This window comes from Acomys minous (genome assembly GCF_964271855.1).
Source record: "Acomys minous genome assembly, chromosome: 6".
NCBI classification, from domain to species: domain Eukaryota; kingdom Metazoa; phylum Chordata; class Mammalia; order Rodentia; family Muridae; genus Acomys; species Acomys minous.
Window position 1 is genome coordinate 61,796,801 of NC_140487.1, and position 14,403 is coordinate 61,811,203.

The 14,403-nt window shown below is 45.5% G+C and overlaps 1 protein-coding gene across 1 annotated transcript in view; it reads right to left on the minus strand.

The window, feature by feature from the left end:
* CNTNAP2 (contactin associated protein 2) overlaps positions 1-14,403 on the minus strand; it is a 2,010,562-nt gene that overhangs the window by 480,706 nt on the left and 1,515,453 nt on the right. Inside the window, exon 14 of the mRNA XM_084788077.1 lies at positions 6,382-6,538. Within this exon, the coding sequence (XP_084644203.1) occupies positions 6,382-6,538 (157 nt within the window). The remainder of the gene's footprint in view (positions 1-6,381; positions 6,539-14,403) is intronic.

Below are 14,403 nucleotides of genomic sequence, written 5' to 3' on the forward strand. Positions count from 1 at the left end.
GGAAGCTGGGCCAATAGAAAGAAGCAATTTGCTGGCTTTGAACCATAGGACAGACCCTTGGATAAACTCCTGTCTGGGTAAGGCTGGGCATGAATTATTTCCAGCAAGCAAAAACTTGATAGACAGCAGATCCCTTCAGAAAGGATAGGACAGGATCCAACTGGTTAGCATCTGATCAGCCTCCCTAATGCCGGGGTGGGAACTGCCTGCTCATTGTAGCACAAAGACAGAGCTAATGGCTTTTCACTTCACTTCCATCCCACCATGGCTGGGTTGTCCTGGCCAGGATGCAATTCTGTAGAAAGTCTACAACAAGCTCCACAAGATGAGAGAAGGGTGCTCGAGCAGTGCACAGTGCGCCTTCACCCATAATTCTATTCCAGAATGGTTAATTTCAGAGGCGACGATCTTGCTCATTGTGTCAGGCTGCACGCACGAGACCAGAAATTACCCAGCGGTGGCTACTTAGCTGAGACCCGTGCTTGCTTAATTAGGATTCTGGCATGGTAGGTGGGAATATTGACTATCGCTGTGAATAGTAAATCATAAATGTTAAATCACATTCAGTCCCAGAAATAACTGTGCAAACCTTCTCACAGCATAGATAATCAGGTCTTTATGGGGATGATTATGGGACTCCCAGGCCATGGTGGCTTTGTTGTGAGACCTGTCCTGCTCTGAGCTACAATTTCACTTATCTTAGCTCCATTTGGAGGTATTTAACTCTACTGGATAAGAGTAAATGTCCAATCTTAGTTTTAGTGTTAGACATTTAACATGCGGTCTATGGTTTAAGCTTAGAATTTAAACTTTCAAATCACTGTCTAAAAACCACAGCACTTATAAATTGTCTGAAAGATAAAAACAATGAAACTATCTTCATGCTATTGTATCAAAGCTCTAGCCTGGGAACATGAGATGAGGGTTTTAGCCTTTTCTCTACTCATTATAGTCTGTGGGGATCTCTTGTTCGTTTGTTTGTTTTGAGTCCTAAATTATGCATCTGTAATTTCAGAAATCTGTAATGATTTTAGCTGGGGGCCAGTCTTGTACTTAAATAATAATAAAAATAACACGGCACTATAATTTTAAGTATGGCTACATAAATACACTAATGACCTTCATGTGGCTTGGGACATATTCTCTGATTCAATTTTGCTGATAATAACCTTAAGTCAGTGTCCAGTGTGATGGCTCAGGTGCTTGCCACACATGTGTGAGGATCTGACTGTGATCCTCGGAATCCAAATAAAGGTAGGAGCGAGAACTGACTCCATAATGTGTTTTCCACATATGTGCCTTGGTGTGCCCCTCTGCCCATCATTACACACAAATCATGTACACATACACACACATGCATACACGCATGTACACATGCACACATGAACATGCACCCCACACACATGTGCACATGCACACACATGTGTATATATACATACACACACAAACACACACACTCACACCCTTTGCCACTCCCACCACTCCCAGCAGCAGCAGCAGCAGCAGCTTTAAACAGCAAATATCCTAAGCTGGGCCTCAGAGTGTGGAATGGTATAGGAGTACTTTGCACTCATTTGAGTTTCCTCCGTCTTTGTTATTGAAGTAAGCCCGTGGGAGGAAGTAACTTTCTTTTGGGACTGAAAGCAGTCTGAGATGAAGGCCAACAGGGCATTGCTCTTACCTTACAGCACATTCAGAGTGATTTCCTGTGTGAGCTGTACTTGTCGGAATGCACTTGTTTTCCCTCTCCCTGAATTTCACAGCAAAGGAAGCATCAGCAGTAATCACTCAGAGCCACCAGGTCACCTGGATCCTGTCCCTCACTCACATCTAGTCGGGGGTGGGGCAATGGCACCCAAAGTCAACTTTCCTGACTGTTTTGGGAGGGGACAGGCTCCCTCCCAATGTCACAGAGCAATCTTACACCCACGCTTATGAGCCATGGATGGCAATGCTTCACCCCAGGGAAAAATCCTTTCCTGCTTATGCCCAGTGGAGAGGGAGGGCAGCAAGGGCTGGGTGCATTCTGCAGAATAGCTGCCTCTCGTGCCATTTCTGTGGGTACCAGGCTGGAGACTGAAACAAAATAGCCCTCAATAATTCCTGATTTTTGAGCTTGTCCATTGTACCTGGGGGGCGATGAGGTGGAATCTGACTGGAGGCCTGCTGCAGAGCCGGGAGAGAGCAAGAAGGGACCACTCCCCAGGAAGGTTCATTTCTGAGTCTTCACTTGGAATCGCTGGGAAATGCAACATAAACCACATAGAAGAATTTCATATTGGCCGGGGAGGTGGAACAGTTAGCAAAGTGATTACAGCACTTACTTTGCAAGTGTTGTAGGGGCAAAATTAATGCCACATCCTATATGCAGTTTATATTCTACAATTAAGGATGGTCTGTATGAGAACTTGTCCTCTAGGTGCCCTTCCCCCTGCGTTCTGGGAATGACACCTGCCAGCACTCTCCAGAAACTTCACCGGAACAATTAGATACAATTAACGCCCAATGATCCTCCGAGATAAAACAACTTCCTTGGAGATTCGGCCTCCTGGACCCAACCTGCTTGAAGGTCCACATTCCTGAGACTTACAACTTTCCCTAAAGATCTCATGCCTCCTCTTATGGTTTTTTCCTTACTTTCTTGTGACCTCCACTCCTAATGACAGTTTTTCCTTATAAACCCATTACCCTTGAAGCTCCGGTATCATTCTCCTATCCTGCTGCGTCAGGAAGGATTGTGATCCGAAGCTCTGAGCCCCTAATACAGGACCCTGTGTACATTGCATCGGTATCGAGTCCTGGTGGTCTTTTTTTTTTGGATTCTCTCGATCTGGGTAATCTCGGCATAACAGTGTAAAGACCTGAGTTTGATACCCAGAACTCATGCAGAAGGGCCAGAGCTGGGAGTGGGGAAGCACGATTATAATCTTAACATTGATGAGGCCTGGGGTGGCCCTGGACAATCAGCCTCGCTTCATTGATAAACTCCAGGCCAATGGGAGACCCTATCTTAACATAAGGTGGATAGCCATGCTGCGGAACATGACACCCAAGATTGTCCTCTGCCCTCCACATGGACACACACACACACACACACATGCACACACACACCCCCCCCCACACACACACAGACTTGCACACATGTGTACTCGTACACATATCCCATACACATCACACATGCATATGTACACACCTGAACACAGCTGTGCACCTTCACATCTCCCCACAGACATCCATAGAATGCCAAATGATTGTCCAAAATACAGTACCTGTGTCATGTGTCATTAGACAAACTCTACAGAAGCAAAGTGGTGGTAAGGACATCCTAGTTGCTATTTGGGCATGAGGGAACACGCTACCAGCAGCAACAATATCTAGTTCATCCAAAGCTTGGGCGAGGAGGCTGGAACAAGCCTAGCCACACTCAGCTTTCTGTTCTAGGTTCTGGATTCAGTTATGTTCCTTGGAAGGTTCCAGAGGCAAATGCATTTGTCTGAAGTCCCTATTTCTTCCCTGAAATCCCACTAATGGTGGTTCTGGGTTTGATCACAGATGTTCGGTTAGTGTCTCTCGGCTAAACTCAGCATCTGCCTCCTCCACCTAAGACTACTTGGTCTCATATGGATTGCTGCCACTCCATTTCAAGGGGGCACAAACAGCAAGCCTGTGTGCTCTTCTCTTTCTTCTCTCCAGGTTATAAACTACTAACTCGCAAGACTCCCATACACACGCAGTCACTCACAATGGTCCTTCCAATCTATGCCTCAAGGGCTTGATGGTGTTTCAAGGACTGTGGTGGTTTGAATGAGAGTGCGCCCCCATTATCTCTGTTGTTTCAACCCCAGTTGCTGTGGTTGTTTGAGGCAGCTCAGGGAGTGGGGCCTTGTTGGAGGAAGTACCCCACTGTGGGCAAACTTTGAGGTTTAACGCTCTGTGTCGCCTGCTGTGTTTGCTTGGTGCTCAAGATTAAACTCTCAGCCTGCCATTCCAGCTGCCACGCTTGCCTGCTGCTGGGGTGGTGATGGACTCTTGTCCCTCAGGAACAAGAGTCAACCCTTCCTTCTGTTAGTTTCCTTGGCCATGGTATTTTATCATATCAACGGAAAGGGAACTAACAAAGAGACTTTTGTGACATCATTTTGCTGATCCCTTCTTTCCTTTGGCACTCTCCACATGACAGTCTGCACAGGACCTCATGGCTAGCCTCATGCCGCATCACGGTACCATGGCATTGACAGTTCCTGCACAGGCTCTGCTCATTCAAGAGCCTCAACCCAGGTTAACTGTATTTCTCATTTGAGCATGATACTTTGTCTGAGGACATTCTTGACTCCTCCCCCACCCTCCCTCAGTTAGTGTTAACATTTCTCCCACTAGCTAGTTGTGTCCTACACATTTTCCTCAGAGCAGTGACTGTGTCTTGGTGATGGCATGGATATGCCTCTTCCTATAACTGGTTTGTGAGATGCCTGTGGATGAAGGACATAGCCTACTGTCCAACAGTCCCTTTGCACCCAGCATGATATCTAGAAACGAAGAGGTTGACTTGGAGGCGTGCCCTAGATTTTCCTCTCCCTGCCTTTCTCAGCACTCCTATGAGCTAGGGCAAGAAAAACTGAACAGTGCTGATGGTAACGACCTTCTGGCTGTGCCAAGTCAGCCTCATGAAGGGCCACGGAATCAGAGCAGAAGAGAAGAGTGGATCAAAGAGTCTGCTAGCCCTGCTGACTGACACACACATAACCAGGGAAAAGTGAAAACGAGCCAGGGCAGAGCTTCCTGTTGGTGCTGTTGGCTGTTTTATCCCTGTCGTGTAAGTGTTCAACTGATATTTGCTGAAAACATGACAGATGGGTGGACTGATGGAACCAAGAAAAGGTTAGCCTAAGTGCCCATGCCCTTCCTGATTTTAACTTCATTCTTTGGGCAGCGTGTCTGTGTGTGCGTGTGCGTGTGCGTGTGCGTGTGAGTGTGCGTGTGCGTGTGTGTGTGTGTGTGTGTGTATGTGTGTTCTTCAAAAACAAAATGGAAAATTAGCTATTAGAATTTTCCTTTCACAACAAACCACAGGTGGAACATAATGAGGAACTGGAGAGACTGTTCAGTGGTTTGGGGCACAGAGGACTCAGGTTCAAATGCCAGCACTGCCACTGGGTAGCTTATAGCTGCCTGGAACTCCAGCTCTAGAGGATCTGATGCCCTCTTCTGGCCTCTGAGGGCTCCACACACAACTGTCAGACATTCACAGTTTTTTAATATTTAAAAAATTAATCTAAAAATGATGATAGCTACTTATGTTTTGCACAAGTAGCACCCATGGATTCTAAGTCATAAGTCACTAACGTAAACAGGAAACATATATACATAAATACACACAAACATACTTACATACATACATCCAAAAGTAATACACATACACAGATTTTTTTCATTTACTAAAAGAAACCAAACTCTTTGGAAGTCTGTAGATCTTCCTTTTGATAATCCTATTATTTTTGTGTTCTCAGAATTAGTTACTGAGTAACAGGTAGAATGCATTTAGCTTGTACAACCTTCTTGCAAACAGTGATTCCAGGTGCACTTGGGGAACCCAGGTTTGGTTACCCAAGAGACCTGCAGCCATGCAGAGCAGGAATAGACAGGAGGCTGTGACACTGTCTGACCTGTAGGAGGTGGGCTAGGCATTTTCTTCTGCTTTCTAGTCTTCCAGCTAAACCTCTAGACCCTCTCTTCTTTTCCCAGAGAAGGACAGCTGATTTTATCTTTATCTGTGACTGACACGGCGGCCTTAGTCACTCACTGTGAAGCAGGGCAAAAGCCAGCAGAGGGATGAAAACAACCCAAAATAGATCTTTCTTGAACTGATTTGTATCAGGGCTATAAACAATTCAGAGTCTGATGGCAAAGGAGACAGGCAAGCAGTTGTGGGCGAGAACAAAGGATCCTTTCCCTTTCCTTCCCTTTCTTTCCTTTTTAGTTTCCGGGGCTATGCACTAAAGTAAGCATCCTGGGAGCTGAAAGCCTTTGCCAGAGGGAGTGGTCTTTTCTCCTTTTCCCTCTGCACCCAGCATTCTGCCCTAACTGTTCCCTCTGTTCTGGCAGAGCACAGAGCGAGAAAGCAAAGCAGCGCTGTCAACATGACCCATTGTTTTCCTCTCAGAATGGAATATGAACACATCAATTATGTGTCAGTCAGCGTCTAAATTTAGACCCCTGTCACACTGACCTCGGTCTGCGTTTGCAGTGTTAGGGCACTTCCGACATTTGCCTAACCGAGTTAGGGACGCCCCACATTTCTCACCTATTACCCTCTGACTTTAGCACTTCCCGAGAGACTTCCCTTTTATTCGCCCATGTGACCTGCAGACTTGGGCCACTCACCACTGCTTGTAATCCGCGTCACAGTTGCAGTAGTACTTGGGGTCTGTGCAGTTGCGCTCGATGCCACAGGCACACTTCTGGATGCCAGGCTCCGAGCCTCCCCAGTAGTAGTGCTTCTCGTTGGCTTTGCCAACCCACCAAGTGTAAGGACTTCCATCTGCAAGAAAGGGGAAAGACACGTTTAGGGAGGGCCCTGAATTGCACCAGTATAACCCTTGTCCCATCTTCCTAGGAGCTGTTGCAGTCTCTGATCGACTGAAAGGCACAAACCGTATTTAAAGTAAGATTAGTTCAATAATAGGAAAATGCTATTAAAAATCAGACAGAATGTCAAAGTTCAACATCCTTTGGTGTCCATATTTCTCCTTGGATGAAGCTTTGACACTCAAGCATCCATAACTTATGTATTAACTCAGTGAACTGAGATCCTACAGGGAGTCTGCCAGTCTGCATTGGAGGCATGTGGACCATTCTGCAATCTGCAATGAACTTCATAGCTACTTTTGTTTTTCTGTGAACTGATATAAGTACGGGGATAAAAGATGACTGGAGCGAAGTGTGGCTTTGTCATGTCGTGTCGTGAATTTTATTCACAGAAGACTTAGTTCTAGAAAGGCTAAGCCCTTCTTTTGCCACCCAGGAGATTAATGCCCCCACACCAAAGGTCAGAGATCACATCACACAACACTCATTATCTGCTATGTAGTCAGCTATCTGTGTCCACAGCGTCTGTATTCATGCAGCCAAGAAGCTGTGAATCAAAGAGGTGTGGGGAAAACCAAACAGACAAACAAACAAACCTGTGTCTGCGCCAAAAAATACAAAGACCTCTTGGAGCAATTCCCTCAGCAACAACCCTTTACACAGCTATTAGAATCGATCTAGAGATGATGCAATGTATTAGAGAAGACACTGGCACGTAGGTCATACAAGTGTTACTCATGTGATAGAAGAGACCTGAGTATCTTGTCTACAGATGCTGGCATCTGCAGGAGCTCCTGGATCCGAATCCTCTATCTCTTCCATTCATTTATTCACCCTTGTGCCTGATTATCAAAACCCCTGATGTGCTTCTGTTATGTGCCAAGCATTATAAGACACCCTTTAGAACAAGGGGGGAGATGTGCAGGTCGGGGGGGGGGGGCGGGGATACAGATGGATGAATACTATGAACATGGAGAGGGTGTGAGGAAGAGGAGGTGATGAGGCATGTTTTCTTGGAGCTGTGTCTTACAGGTTGTGTGGGCAAGATCTAAGGGAGCCAAAATGTAAGAGAGGGAAGTAGTCCTATAAACAAAGGGACCAGGAAGTTAAAATTCCCAGGAAGAGTTTTACATGCAAAATGTATGCGGACGCATGCATGCGGTGCAGAGCAGGGCAGGGGAGATTCCTTTGGGAGTGCAGCAGCAGCAGCAGCAGCACCATCACAAGACAGCACTAGAGAGCAAATGAGGGCTGAGCCATAGAAGTCTTTGTCCAAATGAGAAATTGTTTCACACTGACTAGTTCTTGCTTCTCAAGGCTTCTTTCCTGCATCTTAAGAAGACTAAACTTTCTCCTGAAATAATAGGAGGCCACTGAAAGATTTGGAGCTGGGAGCCATTACTGTTAAATTTGGGCTTTAAAAATCTAGAGAGAGATAAAAAGATGAGTGACCCTGTGATAAAATCAGGGAGGGCAGATGTGAAGTTCTCTTAATGATGGTGAAGATAACCAATAACGTGGTACTAGGAGAGGATAAAGGGAAAACTTTAAACTCTGGGATAGCCAGAGTAGGTGGGATGTGGGTGAGTTGGGGAGCAGAAGGCACCATGAAGTCACTCTGGGCCTCTGGTCCAGGTAACCAGGGGAGTGTTGGTATGCTTCATCTGGGCAGGAAGAAAGGAAAACATTTTGAAGTTGAAGAAATGTTGAAAAAAGATGAAGAGTCTGACACAGACTACAGGCAATCAGATGCAGACTTCAAATCTCAGGAGCATTTTCCTGAGCTGGAAATCTTGTTTTGGGAACCATCAGGGCAAGGCAGAAAATATTGGGAGAGGCAGAGATGCAGGTGGGACCCGTAAGCATACGGCAACATTTCAAACCGCACTGGAATTCCACAGAAGGAGGCCAGAGGAAGTGCAAGGAAAATGCATCCATTTCCAGAGAATGGTAGGAAGAAAAGCCTGGAGACAGAAAGAATGAGAGGGAGGTTGAGAAGATGTTAACCATGGCATCTTTTTCTTTCATCTTACTGTGCTGAGAGCACTCGGCGTGAAATCTCCCTTCTTAAAAAAATAGTCTACGTACTTGATAGACCTTGTTAATCATCTCGACGGTCCCATCCAGAAATGCTCTAGAACCCATTCACCTTGTTTAACTGAACCCTTTATTGATTAGCAATGGCTCCGCTTCCTCTATTCTTGGCTCCATTGACATCCACTCTCTTTGATTCTGTGGTTTTACTGTTTTAGAATCCTGCCACAATTGCGATGATGCATGCAGTATGTGTGTCTGTACACAATACAATTTCCTTTCTGCTTTCTCCTTCTGTGAGCCTTTATTCCTATTTTATTGTTTCTATACTGAAATAACACTATTTTTGATAAAGAAGAAAATATGCAATAGGTAAGAATGTGGATGAATCTTAGGGATATATACTGAGAGAACAGATGCACCTTGGAGGAAACTAAGAATGATGGAATTAATGGAGGTTGTGCCAGCCAGCAAGCCAAAGACGAAATCTCTATGTCTGTGGATGAAATTCCATCACACAAATCTGCCTCCATCCATCCCTTCAGAATGCTAAGTACACATTTGTGTCTGCTGGTGCTCCTAAGAAAGATGTCGGGAAGCCTGGCATTGTCCGACCACCAACTGGACAATCACAACCTCCAAGCAAATAATATCATAAAGTACCATGGCGGAATAATGCACACACATCTGTGATATCAAGTGAGGTACTACATTAGTTTTCCTCAAGAGCAGTTTTGTTAAAATGTAGGTGGTTTAAAGCCACTGTAAATGTTTTGGAACTCAGGATCATGCTTCCCTGTAATGAAGGAGCCAACACTCTAACTTCAGAAGGAACCAGTCAGGTATTCTATCCCATATAAGTACCCAGATTTCACTTAATTTTGAGTTTACAGTTTTCCATGCTATGATCATCATGGGAAACCTAAACTAGACTTGATTAGGGAGGTAGAGAGAACTACTGGCTGGTTTTGCGTTAACTTGACACAAATTAGAGCCATCAGAGAGGAAGGAGCCTCAGATGAGAAAATGCTTCCCTGGGGTACAGCTGTAAGGCATTTGTTTCAATTAGTGATCAATGATGGAGAGAGCCTGGCCCAGGCCCTGGTGGGTGGTGCCATGCCTGGGCTGGTGGTCCTGGGTCCTATAAGAAGGCAGGTTGAGCAAAGCCATGGGTAGCAATTCAGTAAGCGGCACCCTCCATGGCCTCTGCCTCAGTTTCTGCCTCCAGGTTCCTGCCCTGCTTGAGCTCCTGACCTGACTTCCTCCAGTGATGAGCTATGGTCTGGAGGCATAAGCCACTGAATAAACCCTTTCTGCTCCGACTTGCTTTTTTGTCATGGTGCTTTGACGCAGACATAGAAACTCTGACTAAGACAAGAGGGATTTTAACTCTATTTGAAAGAGGTAGGGGAACCAGCTTGCTGAGATGAGGGGCCGTTCTGCATCTGTGTTCTCTCCAGCTAGGCCCAATGCAGCAGAGGAGTCACCGGAATTTGAACTCTGCATTTGAATTATTTTGCTTCAAGTTCTCATCTCTTTCTGTTGGGGTCAGGGATTAAGTACCTGACTTTTGATGCTTCCCAATGTCAAAGCCATGACCCCAAAGTATGATATTGGCTTCTTTTCGTAACATCCACAGTTTTAAAAAAAGGCTAGCAAAGTCTTGTTTTATGGGAACTATATAGTCTTTGTCATCCTAAGAAATGTTGAGGTCCTTGGCCTTTGAGCTGCACTTCCTGTGGTGACTCTGTCGCTGGCCAGTGTTACAGAGGAAAAGGAAGTTCTGGAAAGAATCCGCATCTGGCTATGCCTGGGAACTCCCAAAGGACTCTGTCTGCAGAGACTGATTGGCTGATGAGAATTTCAGTAGCAGTGTTGCAGGTCCATAGGCTAAATACCTTATCTTGGGCTAAGATCTGGCCTTCTGGAATAGGCATTACTTGATCACCTCTGTACTAGAACTAAAAATCTTGTGACAATAGATAAAAACCTCACAGAATCTATTGACTTAAAAGCAACTAGATTCTACCAATCCAGAAGATAAGAATGCCCTGAGAACATCTTAGGCCTATAGGAAAGCTTCCCCCATCTCGACGCACCTGCCTCACTGATGTACCCACCAATGCACACCTCTGATGTACCACCATTTTAAACTTGCTTTGGTCCTGTAAAAACTATAAAAGCTTCACAAAACCCGCTTCTGCATTAGAGCATGGAATTTGGGGTAACCTATGCTTTCATTCCCAAGCCAGGGTCCCTACAATGGCTCCATAACAAGCTATCTTTTCCTCCCCTTTTTGATGAGAGCTGTGGTTTTGTGTCAAGGGCAAAACAAAACAAAACAAAACAAAACAAAACAAAACAAAAAAAACATGCAAAGACAGACGCTATGGGGCTGACCTGGCAAAAGGCACACAGGCCAAACCTAACCCTAGGAATATAGACACACTTCCTCCTTAGCTACCAAATCCAGTTTTAGCATTTCACTTTTTAGCTGAGTAATGCTAAATGGCTTCTCCCCTTAGTAAATGTCTGTTAGTGTCAATGTTTTAGGAAATTAGGAGATGCTATACTTTCTGAATGGGAACAGGGATAAACCAGACACAAACAGAGCTGGATGTAATGGACCAATGGACAGGAATTGTCCTATTTAGTCCATGCTTTAAAAAAAAGGCTCAGCAAAAGGATCTGTATCTCAGGCCCTGAATCTCGTGCCTTTTCTTTGCAGTGGCCAATAGCAACAGTTTCTCATCATCTTCTAATGATTTCAGGTGGGAGCTAACGTGACCCCAGAGCTGTCTATGGCTCAATATACTTTGTGAAAATCAGAATGATGTCAACAAAAGGAGTAAGACAGCATCCAGCCTCATCTTTGGAAGGGGACTGTGAAGATGGAAGAAGAGAGCCAGCTGGTCCCCAGCAGCCCCTTCAGGGGATGCCTAGATGCCCTGGGAAGGAAGTTTTATTGTCAAGTTTGTTTAGATGCACAGCAAGAACTCTCAGATCCGCAGGATAGCCAGGCTGTGTAGTGTGTGTGTGTGTGTGCGTGCGCGCACATGTGCATGTGAGTGTTTCTGTAGGTAGATGTGGATTTTATGTGCCTGGATGTGTGCCTATATGTGCATATGTATCCACAGGCCAAGGTCAACCCTGTGAGTTATCCCTTAGGTCACCACATCTGGTTTTGAGTAAAGGTCTCTCACTGGCCTTGAACTCATCATGGAGGAGGCTACGCTGACTGGCTAGCAAACACCCCCAGGTCCCCACCTTCCTAGCTAACTCATTTTAAGTGAAATTTGATCTGGAGATCAAATTCATATTTGCACTTTTCCGATGGAACACCCTCACCCTGACTGTCCAGTTTTACAAGGAAGAAGATCCTCATTTTAGTGCAGGGAAAGACACTTTGTAGGTACCACAATGCACAGAGGCGGTCTACAGTGGCATTTCCTTTGTTCAGTCTGAGGCGGTGACATGCCAGGGACCAGGGAGAGCATGAGTGGACTAGGATATGAAGCCTCCTCCCCTGTCTGCACCTCTGCTCAGACCACAATGCCACTGTTGGTAGAACCAAAGCTTCAGGTTAGGGAGATGCAAATCTGATGTTACCAGGTTCTCTTTCCTGGCAGATAAATCAAGTCCAGTATGAAGCATATGACTTAGCTGCTTTGCTTTTGTCACAAGCAAACAAATGAAATGCCAATAAGACAAACATTTGCCTACACACACACACACACATACACACACACACAAAGGAAATTGTATACTTTGTTATTCATACTGGATAATTTGGTAAAATCACTATAACAGAAATAAATTATTAACTTTTTATATGTTTTCTATTCACCAAGAGAAGAGTGGCGCAATTTTGTTTGAGCAAAGAACTGCCTTATTTCAATGCTGTGTTAATGAAATGCTATTCTTTTTCTTTACAAGCCATTATTTACATGTTAACTGGCTTTGGGGGAAAACAGTTAAAAGCAACCGAAATGGAAAGACAAGAATATGAAACGGTAAGAGAAGAAACTAATGATCCAAGAGCTTAGAAACTTTTCTTTAGCCTTTGACCGTGAAGACTCTAGTTAACCGTGGCGTGGAGGTGAGCCACTGTGGCTGACCAGTGCGGGCCACATTGACCACATTCTAGATTAGCCAGAGACCAGGTTGCTGTGGCGAGGCGTAAGCCAGACAAGGATGGAATGGACTCGCATCAACCTGCTGTTTAGATCTACTTCAGATCAAATTGCATCACGGCGAAGGGTTTCACATAAGCTGGGTGAGGCTAGAAAAGTGAGAACCAAGGGCCCTGCATTTTAAGATGTAAGGGAACTAGTGGTCTTGTTAATAATGAATAGTTTCAGAAGTGCCAGACCAAATGCATGGCGACCCCAGAAAATGCAGCCCACACATGGGTCTTCCAGAATGTGTTCTTTAGAGTGGAGAACAGGGCTACACTGTAGCTTAACAGGCTGCTTAGCTAGTATGCAGACGCGCCTCAAACAAGACTCAGCTTTGTGACTGGGACCTCTAATGAGTTCCATTGGTTTACTTCTGGAAGACACTGAAAACACTGCTCTAAATGAAAACATTTAACTATCACCACTTATCTTTGAGGGATTCACTGGAGACTTTTTAGCAAGAGAAAAAGAACACCCTTGGCTAGCCCCAAACCATCTCAGCATTTAGTGCCCCCCTGCTGGCAGCTCCTTTACAGCCACTGTTTTGGAAGGCTGGGAATGGTCAAGGCAGTCGACTTACATGGCAGGATTCAACCCCTAGCACGCCCATGTTAAAGTAAACCTACGCCGCCGGGCCAACACCTTTCATCCCAGTACTCGGGAGACAAAGGCAGGTGGATGGATCTCTGTGCGTTCGAGGCCAGCCTGGTCTACAAAGCGATTCCAGGACAGCCAGGCCTACAATAGAAACCTTGTCTCAAACAAAACAAAACAAAACGAAACAAAGTATTTTTTTAAAATCACATATTCAAATTTCACATGCTGTCGTGGAATTGACGCATATAAACAGTACAGTGGTCACGCCTGGGGAGGAAAGTGCATGAACTAACCAGTCTTAGGCAGGCCCTTCCTAAGTTCAGGTTTCGACCTCTCTCTCACACCCTCCCGCGTCCTCAATGGATACCCCTGGCTACTGCATGGCAGTTACAAATGATACGCTGGTTAATTAAAGACACCTGGACTGATACACTGTGTATGCAGAACACGCCCACACCAGAGAGAGCCTTTGTTTTAACGCTAGTGATGTAGAGAAGAAGAAAGATGCAAGACCTGGAGGACCAGCCCCCTCCCCCGCATCCCCCTCCCTGCGCCCCACTAGTGGAGCAGGGTGAAAGTTTTGAGGCAAGTCAGCAGCAGATTCTTCTTCTTCTTCAGATAATCTGACAGCTATAGTGTCCGAGAATGGCCGGGAGTTCCCTTCTTCTTCAGTTTGGAATGTGCCTGGTCAAAGGAACTTAGCGCGCCAAGCTAACGGGGACAAGGACTGCTGGCATCAGGAGTGGGAAGTGGGGATTGATCACCAGTTGTAGAGTTTTCTGGCTTAGAGTCAGCCAGCCTTCTTAGACTTGTGGTGTTTATTTTTCTCAACATACTCACTTTCAAAAACCGGACCATGCAGCCCAAGAGAATGCAAGGAGTGAGCACTTCCGGTTCTCTCTCCCAACACTGGTGGAAGGTAACACAGAAATGCAGAAGAGGGTTTCCAGTTTGCCTGGTTACCACCCCACCTCCCCGCGAGGAGATTCCAGTAAACACTGTAGATTCC